This window comes from Cibotium barometz, chromosome 37 (assembly GCF_041138505.1).
Source record: "Cibotium barometz isolate CiBa-2024 chromosome 37, ASM4113850v1, whole genome shotgun sequence".
NCBI classification, from domain to species: domain Eukaryota; kingdom Viridiplantae; phylum Streptophyta; class Polypodiopsida; order Cyatheales; family Cibotiaceae; genus Cibotium; species Cibotium barometz.
Window position 1 is genome coordinate 37,327,461 of NC_141082.1, and position 19,734 is coordinate 37,347,194.

General features: G+C 44.7%; 1 protein-coding gene and 1 non-coding gene across 3 annotated transcripts in view; one reads left to right on the top strand and one right to left on the bottom strand.

The window, feature by feature from the left end:
- The window catches only part of LOC147617244 (Endoplasmic reticulum vesicle transporter protein), a 37,612-nt gene extending 26,074 nt beyond the window's left edge, over positions 1-11,538 (top strand). For both annotated transcript variants that reach the window (XM_086776868.1, XM_086776869.1), the window contains 6 exons: positions 9,629-9,759; positions 9,910-9,993; positions 10,123-10,269; positions 10,443-10,551; positions 10,679-10,798; positions 11,195-11,538. In XM_086776868.1, coding sequence (XP_086632994.1) covers positions 9,629-9,759; positions 9,910-9,993; positions 10,123-10,269; positions 10,443-10,551; positions 10,679-10,798; positions 11,195-11,265 — 662 coding nt within the window. In that variant the 3' untranslated portion in view covers positions 11,266-11,538. The remainder of the gene's footprint in view (positions 1-9,628; positions 9,760-9,909; positions 9,994-10,122; positions 10,270-10,442; positions 10,552-10,678; positions 10,799-11,194) is intronic.
- A 7,676-nt stretch (positions 11,539-19,214) lies between these two features.
- TRNAL-AAG (transfer RNA leucine (anticodon AAG)) lies at positions 19,215-19,295 on the bottom strand. The gene has a single exon. It is a non-coding gene; the product is annotated as a tRNA-Leu (tRNA).
- Between the last annotated feature and the right edge of the window lie 439 nt (positions 19,296-19,734).

The window sequence follows — 19,734 nt, forward strand, 5'->3', positions numbered from 1 at the left end:
ATAAAGCCATCCTCAGTGGTGCGGAGAAGATGGTCTCTATAGAAAGCCATCTTCGTCCCCAACTCTTGTGAGGGCTCTAGCCATGTCCTCCTAGTGTCCAACTGAATGAGGTCCTGTCTGATGACTCTACTAATCTCAGAATGTGTCAAGGTGAGATAGGGCGCCTCCAGAGAGTACTGGAAGGGTGGAAGTCTGTCTAAACTGAACCCGTGAAGCTCAAACCAGGATGCTATCTGCGCATACCAACATGAAGTGTCTCCCTCCATGGCTAGCTAATGAGAGGACTCTAAAGCAAGTCGTGCATACCGGTGTCGGGGAAGCTCCCAGGTGCTATGAATGAAGGACACTGATTTGGCAAGAGCCTCGACTACGGTCGGTGGTGATCCCATCTCGGCTCTGATAATCTCATGGGGTACCGAGGCCTTAGCCCGAATCATCCCGGAGATCATGGACACAAGTGGTCTCTCCATCGATCTCCATCCATCGTATGTGCGTCCTAGTTGACTGTGGCGATCTAGGCTAGGCCCCCAGATCTGTACTCCATATAGCATAGCCGATGTGATCAGCATGTCAAAAAGCCACAGCTTAGTGCGTGGCTCTTGAAACTATACCTGTGAGCACATCCTCTCTAGACCTCCTAGTGCTGCATATCCTGTAGTCAATCTGGCCTCTGCTGCCCCCCTCATGGAAAATGTGGGCCCAGTGAACACCACTCCAAGATATGTGTATGAGTCAACATACTCCACTGTCTCGTGCCCATATGTGAAAATAGGCGCTGATCTCCAGACCCACTGAGCTGTAGTGTTAAACACCATAACCTTGGTCTTACCAAGGTTAACTGAGAGCCCACTGTCCTGTGCATAAGCATGTAAAGTATCCAAGTGCCTTTGCATACCCTCTGGTGAGTCTGCTATAAGCACAATATCATCAGCATATAAGAGCAGAGGTATCCAAGTGCCAGCCAACTGGGCTCCTCTGTCCCCTCGTGTCCCAATATAATCAGAGATCTCATCAATGTATAGTCCAAATAGAGTCGGAGAGAGCGGGCAGCCCTGTTTCACCCCTATAGTGGAGTGTATTGGCTGGGAGAGATCCTCTGAAGTCCGCACCTGCCCAACTACTGTCTCATAAAGTGCCATAATACCCCAAATGAGCTCACATGGAACTCCAAGTCTTGCAGCCTGCGCATCAGTCTAGCTCTGGGCACTGTGTCAAAGGCCTTGCGGAAATCCACAAAGTCACAGTAGATCCTCCTCCCATGTGCTCTGCCCTCCTCAATGATAGCCCGGAGGGTAAAGATATGATCCAAAGTAGAGAATCTCCTCCTGAAACCGGCCTGTCCCTGAGCTCGGACCCCTTGTCTCTCTGCCCATCCGCTCAACTCCTGCTCAAGAATAGAGGCATATAGCTTGGCCAGCGAGTGACCAATCATAATGGTGCGGTAGTTAGTCGCCAGGCTCGGATCTCCAGACTTGAGTACCGGCACAATCGTGGAAGTACTCCAAGTCCCAGGAAACCCCTCACACATGGCTCTATTAAACATGAGAGCCAACAAGTCTGCAATCATATCTCTAGCATGTATGAAATGCTTGGCTACAATGCCCTCATGATCCTGTGCCCTCCCTGTATGCAATCTGTTGATGGCCCTCCTCACCATCTCTGCTCTGAAGAAGGTAGAAGTGGGTGGACAAGGCTCTGGAGGGTTCGGTAGTGGTGGCTGCTCTGGTACTGTGTAGAGGGAGGCTGCATACTCGCCCCATGTATTTGGAGAGGTAATGGCCAAAGGAGAGAGAGAGAGAGAGAGAGAGAGAGAGATATTAAGCGTCTACTAAAGACCCAATGGGCCTATGAGACCAAAGTGGTACAATAATGTCCATGGCATATCTCATCATGGAATGGAAAATAAAACAGAATGAAAACATAAATATAGCTATCTCACTGGGGTGATACAAAATTGTCCATGGAAACTCGTCATGGAATACTAAGAACATAAAAACATGGGAGCAACATCAGCTCCAAGTAGATGGTATACCACTCTCCAAAATGTCAAGCATGGGGTTCACGAGTATGGCCGAGAGGTCTCCCTCAGCTATGTCACGTGGAAAGGTAGCTTGATGGCGGTGGAGCATGTCCTGGATCTGGAGCTGATGAGGTGATCGTGGCCGACGGGGGGGTGTAGAGGCTCGGTCCGAGGTAACTCCTCTCGGGTGGGGTAGGTCCAGAGTAGCTCGTGGAGGGTCCACAAGATCCACTATTTCGGTGTCCTCCACCTCTTGGGTCCGGAAGAAACTGGTGATGGTTGGTTGCCGAGGGAGGGGGCGGGGTGGCTGGGGCTTGTGTCTCAAGAAGGTGTCCGTGTGTCTGCGGAGCTCAAGCAGGAAGAGGCTCAGGCAACGCTGGTCCTGGAAGTCAATGATCCTGGAGAGTGGACCGAATCCCTCACGAAATAGATAGTGAAACCTCCCGCGGATCTCATAGTATACTGGGCAGCGGCATATGCAATGCTCCTCCGTCTCAACCTCTGTGTGGCATAGTCGGCAGATCCTCTCCTCTCTGGGTGTCTGTACGAGCTTCCCGGCTCTAAAGATGCGCTCAGCTCTGCCTGTCAGCGTATTTTTGGCAGCGCGAGCACAGCAACGCAGTACATCAGGGTGTGCAGGGATTAGGGAGGCAAAGGGACTAGTGCACAGGCGTGAGGAAGGGTGGGTGGGATTAGGGAGGCAAAGGGATTAGCAGGGTGTGCAAGAGAGAGAGAGAGGGGCTGCACACACAGAGGGGGCGAATGCAAGTGAACACAGGAGATGGCGAACATGTGCAATGGAGAGAGAGAGAGAGAGTATTTCTGGCAGCGCGAGCACAGCAGGGGTGCGCAAGGATTAGGGAGGCAAAGGGACTAGCGCACAAGCGTGAGGAAGGGTGGGTGGGATTAGGGAGGCAAAGGGACTAGCAGGGTGCGCAAGAGAGAGACAGAGGGGCTGCACACAGAGAGGGGGCGAATGCAGGCGAACACAGGAGATGGCGAACATGTGCGATGGATGGAGAGAGAGAGAGAGAGAGAGAGAGAGAGAGAGAGAGTATTTCTGGCAGCGCGAGCACGGCACAGTACAACAGTGGTGCGCAGTGTAAGCAGGGCAGCTCGGGTGGGGTGGGTACGAAGGGCAGCGCCAGGCACAGCACAGCAAGGGTGCGCAGATCACCAGCGCGTAGCGTGAGACCACCAGCGCGAGCAGCGAGAGGGTGTTGAGACAACCAGCGTGCAGCACGAGCAGCGAGAGAGCAAAGACGTCACGCCATGGACAGCGCGAGCAGCTAGAGGGTAACCACTAGTGCGAAGAGAGAGAGAGAGAGAGAGAGAGAGAGAGAGAATTGTATTAACATCTACAAAAGGCCAAAATGACCCAGGAGACCAAAAGTTTACATCATGTCCATGAAATACATCATCATGGATACTAAAAATAAAAATCAAAGAAAGTAATAAGAGCTGAAATGTCAGATCTGATATGAGAGCTGCACACTTTTTGAGAGAGAGAGAGAGAGAGAGAGTTCTATTAATGTCTATGAAAGACCTAAGGGTCAATGAGACCAAAAGTGTTACAATGTATCCATGAAGTGACTGGATTATGGAAAAAAAATAAAGAAGAAAACCAACTAGAACTCAAGGAAAAACATCCATGCGAATGTGTATGCTACGGTGATATAATGGGGTGGGATCAATGTGGGTCCCCGGCATCAATGTCTGCATGGAGGGTCTCCACATCCACTATCTGAGGTGGGGCACTTCTGTGTCTCTAGAGGATCTTTCGGATCTGAAGCTGTCGAGTGGAGCATCTCCTCATACTAGTACTAGTGGGCCTGTGGTGTCTAGCTTGCTGGAGCTGGATCGACACCAGGGAGGCAGGGTGGTGCCGCTAAGGTGCACAGCTCGGAGAGAGGGAGAGAGAGAGAGAGAGAGAAAGAAAGAAAGATTTTATTAACGTCTTCCAAAAGACTGAACTCGGCCTATGAGACAAATCGGTGTACCTGTATGGGGTATCCTCTGTCATCCCAACAAAATGAAAAAGTACTGAACTAAAAAGCTGAATCTGGGTGTGCAATAAGTACAATGAGTGGGGGAGGGGATGGAGCTCTACTACTAGGAGAATGCCAAGCTATATGCATGGAGTATACAATCATGATATGCAACCTAGCTAGCTCCATCCTGTACCATACTGGGGGTATAAAATGGTATACATCAATGAAGGGGGTGTCCACAGCTCCGTGAAGAACATGCTTGGGTGTGCTCTGAAGCGAGCCAATCGCTCCGCACCCTCCCTGTGAAACTGAGCTCTGATCTCTGTCATCTCTCTTTGGTATAGGCGTGGTGTCCGAAAGCCAGGTGTCCTCTGTCTCCTGCGGGCTCTGAGTGTCTCTGCTCTCTGGAGAGTAATTCCCTGCCGTGTAGGGGCTGGGAGCGGGATGGATCTCTGAAAAAATGTAGTAATCTGTGTCTGTCGTCCCCCCTCTGGAGCTGTCTGAGCCTGTAATGATGTCTCTCTGTGGCGCTGTATGTCTAGAATGAATCTCCGCAGTATGCGCTGGTCTGCTGCCTCAAAGATCTGGCGTAGGGAATATGGCTCTCTGAATAAAATGGGATATCTCTCTCTGATGGCTGTATATGCTCTGCATCTGCATACATAATGCTCCTCACTCTCCACCTCCTCTCTGCACAATCTGCATACCCTCTCCTCTCGGGGGACCCGTGCTGCTCTAGAGGCCAGTCTCAATCTCCAATCGGTGTGATGAAACTCTAAGCTGACCAATAGCCACTCGGGAGCCATGTGGTAAAAAGCCCTCCATGTATCTAGGCCTCTCTATAAATCCATCATCAGTGATACTCATGAAGTGATCTCTGTAGTATAGCATCTTTGGTGGAAGAGGCTGTGTAGGCGATATCCATGTCTCTCGTGTATAGAGCTGCCATAGGTCGTGTCTCAATACTCTGTTCCTCTCACTATGAGAGAGACGGATATGTGGTGCATCCCTGTCATACTGGAATGGTGGTAGATGATCCATGTCTAGGCCATGCTGTGAGAACCAATGTGTGACCTGTGCATACCATGATCCTCTGTCTCCTGCCTCAGCCAGCTGTCTCAATGCCTCAAAAGCTCTGTATGACAATCTGTCCTGTGGCATCTCTCTGAATCTGTCTAGCAGGCATATAGTCTGAAATATGGCCTCTACCATCATAGGAGGCGCAGCAAACTCTGCTCGGATAATGTCATGAGGTACTGACGGTTTGCTGCGTATCATGCATGCCATCATGAGGGCCTGTGGTCTCTCTATCTGTGTCCACCAATGGGTAGCAAGGCCCGGCGCCCATACCGCTACTCCATACATCAATGCCCTTGTGACTAATGTGTCAAATAGCCACCCCTTCGTCCGGGGCTCCTGAAAATGCGCCTGGTGGCACTGTCTCTCTAACATAGCCAATGCTGCATATCCCTGTGTCAATCTAGCTCTGGCTACTGAACCCATGGTGAAGCGGGTGGCTGCTGCAAAGAAGGTAACCCCTAGGTACACGTATGATGTCACCACCTCCACTTGGCGTCCTGCGAGAGTGAATGTCAGCTGACTCCTGCCCTGTCTCGATGTATGAAAGACCATAACCTTGGTTTTCCCAAGGTTCACAGTAAGACCCCTCTGTGCGCAAAAATCATCGAGTGCATGTAGATGCTGCTGTAGACCACGTGGAGACTCAGACACTAATACAATATCATCAGCATAAAGCATAATCTGTACTGAGGTACGTGCTAAATCAACTCCATCTCCGCCTCCCCGTGTAATGAAGTCAGCCACCTCATCAATGTATAACCCAAATAGCGTGGGGGAAAGTGGGCATCCTTGCTTCACACCAATGGTGCTAGCAATAGTCTCGGACATACCTCCTGGACATCTGACTCGCCCAAAAACCTGATCATATAATGCATAGGTGCCCCATGTCATATCTGCTGGTATGCCAAGAGACTGCAGGCGCTGAAAGAGCCTCTCTCGTGGTACTGTGTCAAATGCCTTGCGGAAATCCACAAAGCAGCAATAGAGCTTTCTCTTCCTCACTCTAGCCTGATCAATCATACATCTCAAAGTGAATACATGGTCAGTGGTAGAGAAAGCTCTCCTGAAGCCTGCCTGCCCTGATGAGCGTAAACCTGCTCGCTCAGCATATAAGCTAAGCTCTTGCTCCAACACTGCACCATAGAGTTTGGCCAGCACGTGGCCAACCATAACCGTCCTGTAGTTGCTCGGATCAAGCATATCCCCTGTTTTGTGAATCAGCACAATGGTGTGCATCGTCCACTCCGCAGGCAAACCCTCTGCTAGTGCCCTGTTAAACAAGTGTGCAAGAAAAGGGGCCAAAGAATCTACTGCATATATGAGATGCTCACCCTGCAGGCCCATATGGTCGGCGGCCCGTCCATGCTGTAGGCGGCGGATAGCTTACTGTACCATCGAGTGGGTAAAGAAGCTAGTTGTGGTAGGTCGAGGCTCCTGTGGCTGAGGTATAGGTGGCTGCCGTGGGGCATGGTATAGGCCCTCTGCATATGTGTGCCATGTCTGTGGGTCTGCAATAGGTGTCGGTGTCCGAGGCTCTCTGAAGTGCTGCCATGAGACAGGGCTATCTCTACTCATGAAGAAATGAAAGATCTCTAGCTCCTGTATCTCTGCGAAGGCCCGCCTTTTGCGGCGAGTAAGTCTCCTCATCTCTCTCCTCGACTCCTGCTCTGTGATGGCTCCCAAGGCTCTCTGTATATGCGGAGCCGTGAGTATACGGCTCTGCACTCGTCATCATACCATCTGTTATGGGGCATAGTCCTAGATCTCGCAGGCTCTCCTGAGTGGTCACGATGTGGGAAGCTCTGTAATGAAGCGTGTGTAGGAGTGATGCCAGCTGGGCTGTAATGGTATCCATAGGTGCCAGGGGATCCATGAGTAGGAGCCCATCCTCTACTCTGCCAGTGTATATGTCTGCCATGTCATGTGTGAAGTAGATGGTAGTGTGTGGCGTCGGTATGTGGGGGGCTGGTGATACTGATGATCTGGCTAGTGAAAATGCCAAGTATGTATGATCTGCCCCAATAGGACGAGGTGGAATGGAGAATGAGGTGACAAGCTGTGATGCCTCCAAAGACCCCATAATGTAGTCTACCACCGTGCCTCCGGTCCGTGTATGACCCCCATGTGGGAAGCATGTCAGCCCTCCTGATCCAGGCCACTGTAGCATCCCGTTATAAATAATGAGACGATGCCTGGCTCCCATAATGTCCTCTGTCTGGTCCAGTGTCCTCTGATGTCCGACTAGCCCCTATCTCCTCTGGATCCACAGGGTGGAGGATCTCCATGTCATCATAGTCATACACCTCACACTGTCTGCTCTGTGTGTGGGCATTGAAGTCGCCCGAAAGAAATACTTCCCCTAGTGTAGAATAATGCATAATCTCCTCTGACAGACAAGTGTATGGCGAGGCTCCTGTCTCCTCTTCCTGTGGCATGTCCTCTGTAATGACATAGGAGGATCCTGATGGAGAAAAGTAACATAGAGCTATGTATATAACCCTGTCCTGTGAGAGCTGTAAGCTGATCCACATGTATCTGGCCTCTGGATCCTGTGCTACCACTCTCAATCTCCCCTGTAGCTCCCATCTGAATAGAACTGCTACTCCCCCCGACCCTCTCGAGGTACCCTGGCGTGTGGTCCTCCTGTATGCTGACTCCCACTGGAATCCCTCTACTCGAGGTAGCCCTCTCTCTGGGCTCTGATGTGAGGTCTGTGGGTCTTCAAAAGACCCAGTGGGTCTGTGAGACCAAAAGTGATACAATAGTGTCCATGTAATCTCATCATAGTACAAGAGAAAACAAAGACGAGAGCTATGAGCTCAGTATGTCAAATCCGAGCCATATGATACAAAGAGAGAGAGAGAGAGAGAGAGAGAGAGAGAGAGAAACTTGTTGAGCTGCCAAAATTCAATAGAATGGCTTGATTGGGACTAGTGAGAATTATGGATGCTTTGTTGCCATGTGTGTAGGGGCCGCTTATCGTCTTTTCGGAAAATCTGTCAATATTTTCGAGTTCCACGTGTGTATGTACAGTTATGGTAGAAGGTGAGGGCAAGACTTACACTGTTTGGTGATATTCCTCAGTTGGAGGATTAGCAACCTTAGTTAGATTGGGCATTTAGAACGCCACAGGACATTATCCAGTGTACAACAAATCAAGTGTATCATATGATGGTGAAAGATAAGCGTTGGATCAGTGAGAAGGCTAATAGGGTATGGAACATCAGGAAAAGTAGGGCCCGGTGGAAAGAAGTAATCTTACAGGGCTAGTCGTCTAAGATTCCATATCAAGGGAATATGTTCCTATGGCACATGCTAGTTGGAGGCCTACCATTGGGGGACGAGTTGCGAAAGAGGCGGATTGCTTTTGGTAATTGTGTTTTGTACTACATACTTGGAAACATGCTTGCATCTTTTCATTTCATGTCTAGTGGCAAAGAAGGTGTGGGATTTCCTTTCTCGCGTATGGATTCTGTTGGCAGATAGGCCCGTAAGGTTAAAGACTGGATTTTTGGCAAGATTCCGAATGGGCCGGATAACCAAAAACATTTAGTTTTCTTTCATTTTTTTAGGTGGACAGGTTTGTGGCATATCTGGTTAACTAGGAATGCCTTCATATTTGATGCTAAAGTTGCTATTACAGCTCACATAGGTGGTATAAAAGGGCTACTATTGTGGCAAGTCTCTTTCTTGCGGTCAGCTCATTTGGTAGAGAATGACATGGCTATATATTGGATGAGGGACCAGGGTACTTTGAGCTACACCTGTGGTTTGGAGTAATTAGTGAGGGAAAGCTAGTACATCACATGGTGGCCATGTGGCCATTTGTAAAGTAATTTTTGGTAATATATCTTCTATTACGAAGAGAGAGAGAGAGAGAGAGAGAGAAAGAGAGAGAGAGAGAGTTTATTAACATCTACAAAAGACCCAAAGGGTCTATGAGACCAAAAAGATGTTACATTTGATCCATGAGTAAACTGGATGTCAAGACACCATGAAAAAGAAAAACTAGATGCCAAAAATAAAACAGGGTCAAGGTACTATGCAGGCCTGAATCTTCATAGCCCTCAAGAAGGGCTCCTCTCCTGTAAGTAATACTGTATCGTTGAGTACCCTGCAGATATTTGCCAATCCAAAGAATGATTTTCTGGAGGTTGAGAGGAAAATTGACTCAGCATGACCAGTGCATAACTGATATCCTGTGTGGCACAGCTGGGTGAACAGACGGTTGGCAGATGCGTAAGGGGGCACAGCTGCAGGAGCAGATGATGGCGGATGGTGGGCTCCTGCACGAAGCGCAATGGGGACGGCTGAGAGAGAGAGAGAGAGAGATTTTATTAACGTCTTCTAAAGGCCAAAAAACGGCCTATGAGACAGAACCTGTGTACATCATCATCATGTCTCAATGGACATCAAATGGATACAAAAGAAAAAAAAAAGTAGAAAGTACTCTAATGTGGAGATAAATCACATACAGGGCTCTGGATATTGATTAGTGATTTTCTTTTTCTTACATGCTTGTTGGATTGGAGAGTAGCTAGTGATGAACATCACAAGGAAGGTGGTGGTGATGGCCACCAGCATTCTCATTCTCATACTTTCAACAAAGATCCAGAAAAGACAATTAAGGAGGTGAAACAAGCAATGCGGGATCAAGAAGGTTGCAGGGTAAGTTCATCTGGTAAATCTTTGCACTTCTAAAGTTTTCAAAGCTTTGACAGCCATGCCGATGTCAGGGCTTGTAATTTGAGTATGTTTTTGATAACATTGCAATGTTTTTAAGAGGTTTAGGTATACTGATGGAAGCGTTTCTGGCAGGTGTTTGGAGTTCTGGATGTGGAAAGAGTAGCTGGGAATTTCCACTTATCGATTCATGGTTTGAGCATTGTTGTGGCTCAACAGGTCCCTTTTTATGGCACCCTGACACTAATCATGACATTTTATACCTTTTTTTAAAAAATTGACGAAGTATATTCCGCCGACATTTGTGTACTAACCAAGCCAGACATATTTCTTTGAAACCGGGAGCAGATCTTTGAGAATGTTAAGCAAGTGAATGTGAGCCATGTAATCCATGATCTCTCATTTGGGCCCAAGTATCCTGGTATTCATAACCCTTTGGATGGGACTGTGCGCATTCTCCATGATGAAAGCGGCACCTTCAAATATTATCTTAAGGTTTGCACTTTGATCCCATGAATTTTTGTGGGCACACACAGGCACGCATGAGGTGCGCGCACACACAGACGCACAGATGCACGCGTGCATAGCATATACATGTGCATGCATGTATGTGTAGATTATCTCTTATCAGGGGTTATTTCAATTATCCTGTGTTTATTTGAAACCAGATTGTGCCCACTGAATATCGGTACCTCAAAGGTGACATCATGAACACCAATCAATTTTCTGTGACAGAATATTTTACACCACTAAAGAACTACGACCGAAATTGGCCAGGTTTTTGACTAAATACAGCTGATTTTACCATTTACAGCTTGATTTTATAGATGTGCCTCCTGTTTTTAACTGCAATTAGTTTTTCAGTCATTCTGGGTAAGAGCTTGTTGGTGATTTTTTGTTCCAGCTGTTTATTTCCTCTATGACCTTTCCCCCATCATTGTCACCATCAAGGAAGAGAGGCGGAGCTTCATGCACTTCATCACACGCCTTTGTGCAGTACTGGGTGGTACTTTCGCCCTCACAGGTATGTAACTTGAATTCTGCACAAACTAGCTGCTGGCTATGAGGGGGCAATGGGGACATTTTGTGAGGTAAAGGGTCGTTATGGCTAATTAACTCGGGGCATTGGGATAAGGTTGGGGACCCCAGGATGTACTCCACAACACTGAGCATTGGCCTGATTTTAGGGATATATGAGGGGGGCGGCCTTGATATCCTGTGAGAGAACCACCGTAACCACTGTCCACTTGGGTGACAGGAGTAGATGGTGAGGGGGGCAACCAGGACATCCTGTCTGCAGGCATTTCTGGCACTCGTTGACAGTAGCTCTGCAGTTGATGAAGCGTGTACACGTGTCCAATTTTGCTGCACGTGCTGAAGCACTGCATGGTTTAAATGGCTTATTTATTGTTATGGACAGGATTGTTGGACCGCTGGATGTATCGGCTTATCGAGATTGTAACGAAGTCTTCTAAAGGTCTTGTGAGGTGATGATATGACTGTCAATGGTGAGATATACCAAGTCACAAGGTTATGTTGCAACAGTTGATGTCATGCAAGCTAACAACATAGCTTTGCATTTACCCTTAGCTATGAATGAGCTTAAGGTTGTTGAATCTTTTCTTGGTCTTGAGCATCTGCATCTTGTAACTTTCAAGTGACAAATCTTCCACCTGTTGTTTTCCTCTTTAATCTTTACATCTGACAGTGGAAGGGTATGAATTGGCTTAATTGCAAGCCATAACCATAGTTCATTTCAACAAATCCCCACAGCCCTGGCCTTTTTCTCAGTATTTACTTGATTGTTCCGGAGTTTTGCACTCAAAGGCATAGATAGGTTAGCATAGGACAGGATTGGACTCATATTCCCCCATTATTTGTCAATCGTCCAAGAGTATCTTCCAGAACAACTGGTGTGTGTGTGTTGGGTGGGTGGGTGGGGGGTGGGATCGGGGTGTTTTTGAATGCAAGCATACAATGGTTAAGTGCAGTAGATCTTGCTTGAGAACCCTACTAGTGGCACAGCTAGTAGCCATTTTTAAGCAGCGATTTTCTAGCGCATTATGGCTTATATTTCACTCTTTCACAATATAGTAAGCTCTAACATATTGCGTTTGAGCTGGTGGTATTCAAGTAACCTTGAATGCTATCATAAAATACATTGCAACTCACTCCAATGCATAAGGATATAGAATAAGCCAAGGTCAGAGCAGCTTGTAAAGAAGGCAATTGAGTGTTGTATCGTGAAGGTAGAGCGCTCATTGAGGATTTTCGGAAATCCAAACAAAAACCAGAGCCAAAACCGACTTTGTTTTTTAGCAAAGGTGATTGTACTTGATATGTAGATCAATAGGATGTTTTCATGTAAGAATTCTTTTTTGGACTATAGGTTTAGCTCAAGACCTACATGGGCTTTTACTTACGTATTTGGCTCAAGACCTTTTGCAAACACTTTCTTGCTTTCTCATTGTACGACCACATTTTGTCATCATGTAGTATCATCAGAAGCATACTTTAGCTTGTCTCTCAAGACCTTTTGCAAACACTTTCTTGCTTTCTCATTGTACGACCACATTTTGTCATCATGTAGTATCATCAGAAGCATACTTTAGCTTGTCTAGCTAGTTTCACACAAATTTCCTTTTCCATGGATATACGATACTATCTTTTTGGTCTCATAGACCTTTTGGGTCTTTTGAAGATGTTAACACACACACACACACACATACATATACATGTGTGTACTTGCACATTAATATGTATATGTATCACGCATGCTCACACCCACATACATATACATACATGCGTATGAGCACACATGGGGATTGCTTTAATGGTCAAATCATGGGGTATGTGGATGGAATTTGAACATTTATTAAATATAGTTAATTTACATGCTTTCTTCAAGTTTGTGCTTCTAAGTTTCTTCAACAAGTTGTAAATATTTGAAATCCTTATCAATTTGGCCATCAAATTAAGAGTTGTGTATGCACATATACATACATGCCTATGAGCACGCATGGGGATTGCTTTAATGGTCAAATCATGGGGTGTGTGGATGGAATTTGATCATTTATTAAATATAGTTAATTTACATGCTTTCTTCAAGTTTGTGTTTCTAAGTTTCTTCCACAAGTAGATGATGTTTGAAATCCTAATCAATTTGGCCATCAAATTAAGCGTTGTGTATGCATAAATGTATGCTTTTTGAAGTCGTACGTAATGATACATCAATCAATGTGTGCTCTCATGGATTTTTTCCATGCACTTAATTCAATATATTTCATTGTTTTAGGTATATTTTTTGAAGGCTTGTTTGTTTTATGATAAGACTCATGAAGCACTATAGTGCATTAAACTTGAGAAAATCTTGCAAAGTCTTGAAAAAAGTATGTTGTAAAAAGAAGAAGAATGGTGTGTGGCATCTACTATGGGAGGTTTTGGTTGTATTGAGGATTACCGAAATCCCAGTAGCCAGAGGCTGTTGACTAAGCGTCAGCGGACTGAGTGGGTCTATTATTTCTTGAATCGTAAATTATTACAACATACTAATTTAACTAAAATTAGGTTAATATATTGAAGTTATCTTATCTGCAAACCAAGATGTCTACACCACATGATACTTAAAAATTTGCACCCGTAAAATGTTTACAAGGAATGTACTTCTCTTTTCTTGCCTCCTATCTCATGAAATCTTTACACACTTTTGGAAACTTAGAGATATGTGTTGCATATGTAACACCTTTGGCTTTGCACCTGTCTGTATAAACATGGAAAACATGCATCTCATTAGGCACAATCCCATCTTCTCTCAATACCTCTTCCTTCAATTGCATGGCTTGTGCCATTCTCTGCTTGAAGTCCTTGCCAATCTTGGGACGCCATTGCACGTCCATTTCTCCATGTGGGTTTGTCATTGCATGGTGGGCATATTGTTGATTCAATGCCTCCCTCCAACACAAACCCACATGCTCCAAGCATAGCGTACTTGTGTGGTTAATGTTCTCTTTGGCAGCCTTATAAGTTTCTGGAGCATATCTTTGCATACCTACTATTGATTTGTTTTCTTTCCATGAGTGATTGACATCAGTACCACAAAACCATACAAATTGTTGTGTTATGCTACCATTGCACTGCCATCTAGAGCACATGGAAGCTTGTAAACTACATCCCATCAAAATGCTTCTACAGGTGAACTATGAAGCTTCTACAGGTGAACTTACTATGGCTACACTTCAAAGTGCTCTATTACAATGCTTACTTGGCAGCAAGAAAGCATGTAGGATCTGGGCTATCTTTGGAAAAGATAAAGGAGTGCTTTCAATCAAGAGATGCAACAAAGTCAATTGCAAAAAACTACTTGATGTAGTTGTGAAAGTGGCAGGTATATCAACACCCGAAATGCAATGATGTGCAATTGAGAAGCGTAGTGTGCGTCAAAGAAGAAGATCAACAAACCCGTATCTGATTTTGGAGACGGACAGGCACATGCCTAAGTTTGAGATTGTTATAGTGGAAACACCACTCCAAAGAAACAAGCCCTGCAACAAAGATATAGATCAAGTGGTGGGTGTTGAGCATGAAGTCAATGATCTCAATTGAATAATTCAGCATACTCCACTAGGGAGCACAATCACATCTTTGGGTTTCTTGCAAATCAAAGGGCATGATGGGAGGTAATGATATCCCCTAGGGATAGAGGTGTAGTGATTGGGATTCCCACCCCGTGCTTTAAGGGACATTGTTTTTCTCTTCCTTTAGGCATGGAACGAAAATATGACAGTCATCCTTGGATAGAGTATGCTACATGCACAAAGGACAATTTCTTAGACACGATCAAGAGAGGTAGGTGTGGTGGACATCTTAGATGTAGCAATTTGGATTGCCCATACTTTGAGAGGATTGGACTAACTAACTAGAAACAGCGAAAATGAAAATTAAAGAAAGTCTCCTTTGTTGGAAGATAGTGATGGTACACTTGCATACAAATGCTAAGTTTAGGGGTTTCGTGTGGCAGATGAGGCAAGTGCTAATTGGTTGGTTACTCGTATAGTGTTCCGAATAGGATCATGAAAGGGAAAGAGAAATCATGTGCCTTCCATTGGGACCAAACCGTGGTTTTGCACATCAGAGGTTGAGTACCAAGAAGACCACAAACATCTTTGCAGGGAGTGGAGAACTGCATCATCACAGGTTGCATCTAAGTAATGCAAAGATACGCTCACTTCATGGTGGTTTTGCCTATGTTTAGAAGGATGAGATTCCTTCTTTGAAAACTTGGTTGGCTTGGTGGGATGTGAGTGGCAAAGTGGATGCCAAAGTAAGATGGGAAGAGTCTAATGTAAACCTTTCACAGAACAAGCTCTCACCATGAGAGCAATCCTACACCATAGTATGAGAAGCATGCAATGGACGTAGGAGGTTTGTATCCTACACCATAGTATGAGAAGCATGCAATGGACGTAGGAGGTTTGTAGACTATGTGGTACCTGTTTAAAGCCCACCTTGTAGCTTGTATTCAATGATTCCATCCTCTAATATTAGACTCACGAGGTACCATAACAAAAATTGCATCATCACAGTCATGTAGTAGATTAAAGTCTGTTTTACAAATCAAAATATGCTTGCCTTACAGCCTCGCTCACACACTAGCGATGGAGATTTGTGAGGAGGTGCAAAAGATGAAGCATGGCGATAATGCCATGTGCTGTATGAGCATGGCTCAATTGGCTATGAGCTCGAAGAAGAGGCAAGGACCCAGAAGGTTTTGGAGAAGTTTGCTTTAAAGTAAAAAGCTAGTAGGTGAACATGAGCTAATATACATAGGATTTCAATTGAGTTAATCAACCTAATCAAAATTAGTTAACTTAGTTAACCTAATTAGGGTTAGCTAATTTGATCTCTTTGCCGTTTCAATCAACCCTAAAGGGGTCTTTGGTTTAACAATTAAGTCCTTGTTTTGGCTTCCTTGTTCTTCTTGTCAACCCCAATATTGCTCAACTTGACTACTATAAACTTCATATAATGGGGTTCTAACATCACGACCTCCTCTCAATCCATCATATGCGATGGATGTTACATCATCTATTGAGCATAGGGAGGGGTGTTTATTGAGCATAGGGAGGGGTGTTGTGATGTCAAAAACCCTTTGTAAGGTCCCCGCCTTAGCTGGGTCAAAGGGATCCTTTTGATAAGTCTCGTGGTCCCCAATTAATGATACCTCGATCTCTCGAAAATATGAGGATAGGAGAAAACGGAGGGACCTAACTCTATCTCGAAGGGAAAACGTAGTCATTCTAAAAGGAATCTGTTCTTTAGATCGAACGGCACTCAATGTGCGTGATCGAGGATGGAACAAGTCCCGCACTTGGTTCATAGAAGCTGACGCCTTTTTCCTCTTTTCTTTATGAGACAATGCCCCTAGCTCATTCCTCTAAAATAGAACTTGTTTGGGGCCCTATTCTAACGATGATCGTAATAAATAAGTCGGTCGAAAAGTTACCCGACTCATCGGGTTCACCCATCCATAAGATGGTGCCGTCGGGGCATCCATCCACACAATTTTCACCCACTCACACGATTCATTTTTGTTATCTAATTAGATCTTACTACATTGTGAAACACATAAAGAAGATTCTTTAATTAAAGATATTTCATAATGTTCCTTGAGGACCATTACTGTACTAAAGTTGAAGCAACAATATTTACATTATAACAATACTTACTACAACAAAATATTTACAAAAGAGACCCTGAAACCGGGTTAGCAGCCATATCCAGGATTCCATATCCATGTTCATAAACATCTCTAAACCAAATTGAACCACCGATGATCAAGAATTTGGTCTTCTAGCCTCAATCTGTTGGCATACCCCGCGGACCATACTCCCTCATCGTCGGCCAGTCTCTCAACAACGAGGGCTGAGCCACCTTGTCGCTCTCTCAGGCGTCGCCGCTTGTACCAAACCCTTGCACTCCTGAAGGGGATAGCTACTAATGAGATGGTGGGCTAATTCACTACACTAGCCTAGGCCTGTAGTAGAACTAGGTAGCATCCATAATCAAAGGGAGAATTAGGCTTGGGTACAGCTAGCCATGCTGGGAGAGGCTAAGAGGGTGACTCTAAGTCATGATTCACATGGGGGGAGAAGAGTTGTAGGACGTGTCCCAAAGGGATACCTGTTAGGAGGGAGAGGAGGGGGTTTATATAGGTGCGGGGAAGAGGTGATTGCACATGGAGAGATTGCCAACAGGGGGCCAAGTGCATTCAGGTGGGGGTGCCATATGGACAAGGTGCATGGACGCTAGGTGCGTTGGGGAGGGAGTACCACTTGTCCAACAGGGGGGGAAGTGGTAAGGGAGGGATACGTGCACCAGCTAGAAGGGGTGTACATGGGCCAGGGGAGTGTGGCATGTGTCGGCGGGAGGAGTGCCCTAGGGGAGCATGGGCATTGTCCGGGGTGTTGTTGGACGGTGCGTCTGTGGATGTGCGTGCATAATTTGGCAAGAAATGACTCTCGGGTGTTTGGGGGAGGCATTTGTAGGTGTCATATGTCACTCGGACGGGTGTCGTGGGCGGGGCCCTACCACGTTTGTGCCCAAGGCCGTACGTCGGGCCGTCGAGTCCATGCAATGTTTTTATTTATGTAGGTTAAATTTAATTTTGTTAAATTGATTAACATGGAAATATGGATTGTTAAATGTGTTTGCTTCTTTTGAGAGAGATTCTAATCAATTAATCAAGTAAGGATTATATAAGATGGGAGATGGGGATTATATAAGATGGGAGATGGTGTCTATGATGCTAGATGCAGGTCATGTTGAGTGTGGTCCATGGAAAAACGCTATCCACATTGATTCTAATGCTGTTATTTGTTTCATGAGGCAATGTTGGCTAGACCTAAAGAGAATGTAGAAAGTGTGAGAGTGTATGTGTTCCCACTTAGTCCATGCTTGCTTGGTTTCTATCTCCACTCAGTACTTGCTTGCTCGGTGTTTTGACTGCCTTGGTCATATTGATGCAAAAGTAACATTGGATTGGTTTTTAAAGGAGCAACATTATACATTTGCAACATGGCCATGTGTTTCTTGTAGGTAACATGATCCTCGTGGAGCATACTCCAAAGGGATTGCAAAAGCTTATGTGCAATTTCATGAACATCAGGTTTTTAAAACATAGAAGTGGCATGGTTGTGAGTGCATACAAATTTTAAACTATCAATAAATCAAGACAAGACAACTCATGAAATATCATCAAAACACTTCACTTGTGCCAAGAAGGAAAATAATATGTTATGATGGGTGTATCCTCTAAAGATCTCCAACCACTGACATGAGCCTTTCATATGGCACATGCCTCCATTTGACTTTGATGCTCTACAAAATTTATGTTTGTCTAGTCAAAACATTATGTTGAATCACTTATATATATTTTCAAGCATTCCAATGAGCTACATGTTTGGTAGTTCTATATCAAGCTTGAGTTTCAAAACTCGAATATGCTACATCAAGTCATATGTTAAAGTACCAGTAGTATGTAGGCAATCAATCTTAGGTGGTTTTAGTCTATGATCCATGTATGAACAATAAATCTTGTCTTAGGCTAAACCTCGTTTAAAGTAAAAAACTCAATATATATATGCTTTTTGGTAATGTCCATTCCCTTGTTCCCTCCTTAAAAGGATCCCTTATCAAGGGACAAAAATCCCACATAATGTAATGGTATTGCTTAACAAACCATCAAATTTTCATTGCTTTTCTTGGCGTGGATGCACAAGGTGCAACTTGTATAAAGCTACATAAGTGTTAAGGTCCTAGTACTGAAACCTCATAAAGATATTGGAGTTAAACACTAGTAAAACAAGAAAAAAATGTTCTCAGAACAACCAAAAATACAAAGAGATTGAATGTTACTCTCATGATATTAACAAGCAACTTGTTTCACATGAGCAAGGAAAACCACACCAATAGATCAGAGAGGAGTAGTGTATCACTCTCCACTTGTTAAAGGAAGTCAAACCCTTTTGAAATGAAAGATTCCTAAGTTGTTTCATAGAAAAGACATTTAAACATAAATTGAGAGTAATGTCCTTAAAAGTGCACTTTCACTCCATACATTGAAGGTAACTAGCACAAATTGCGAGGGTTATTTTAGAGATGGAATTGACAAACCACATGCCATTAGGCATGCGGAAGAAAAGGGCAGGTATTGAACCCAGGCTGTCGCGGTGTAGGGCAAGAGCCCTTACTGTTAGAGCTCTAAAACCACTCACTTTTGATGTTATAAACATTGTGGCCAATAATGATTTAGTGATGTACATTAAATGTTCATTTTAGTAATAATCCTTGAATTGAGCTAGCAGTAATCTAAACTTTATGACTTCAATCTTATTTGATAAACTAAGAAAAAAATTGCGAGAACTACCAAAAGGAATTCAAAATGTCGAGAGTGGGATTTGAACCCACGCCCTTTCGGACCAGAACCTTAATCTGGCGCCTTAGACCAACTCGGCCATCTCGACTTGTGCACACGGAAGCGTCCAATTAATTTAGATTTTATTTTTTAAAATATATCTCCATAACTTACCCACCCATTCATAATAGAATAAACTACTCCTTGAAGAAAACAGGTTACTTAATCCGAAAAGAAAAAAAAATCCCCAAAAAGTTACACCAGAACCTAATGTCACATGTGCACGGTCTGAAATCAAATAAATATGAGACGCTACTTTTCTCTCTCCTGCATGCAAGCCTGATCTTGCATGGTATCATGGTTGTTCACATCCCAAAAGACCTATTTCTAAAGGTTATCTTCCATGCAAGCTTATCCTACTTCATGGGGCCTCTTTTCTATGCATGCTATGCATGATTGCATTTTCTATGCAATCATCAACAGACATTCAATGTTTAAAAAGGGAGTAATATATGATATCATGTATATGCATGAAATTGTGAGATATT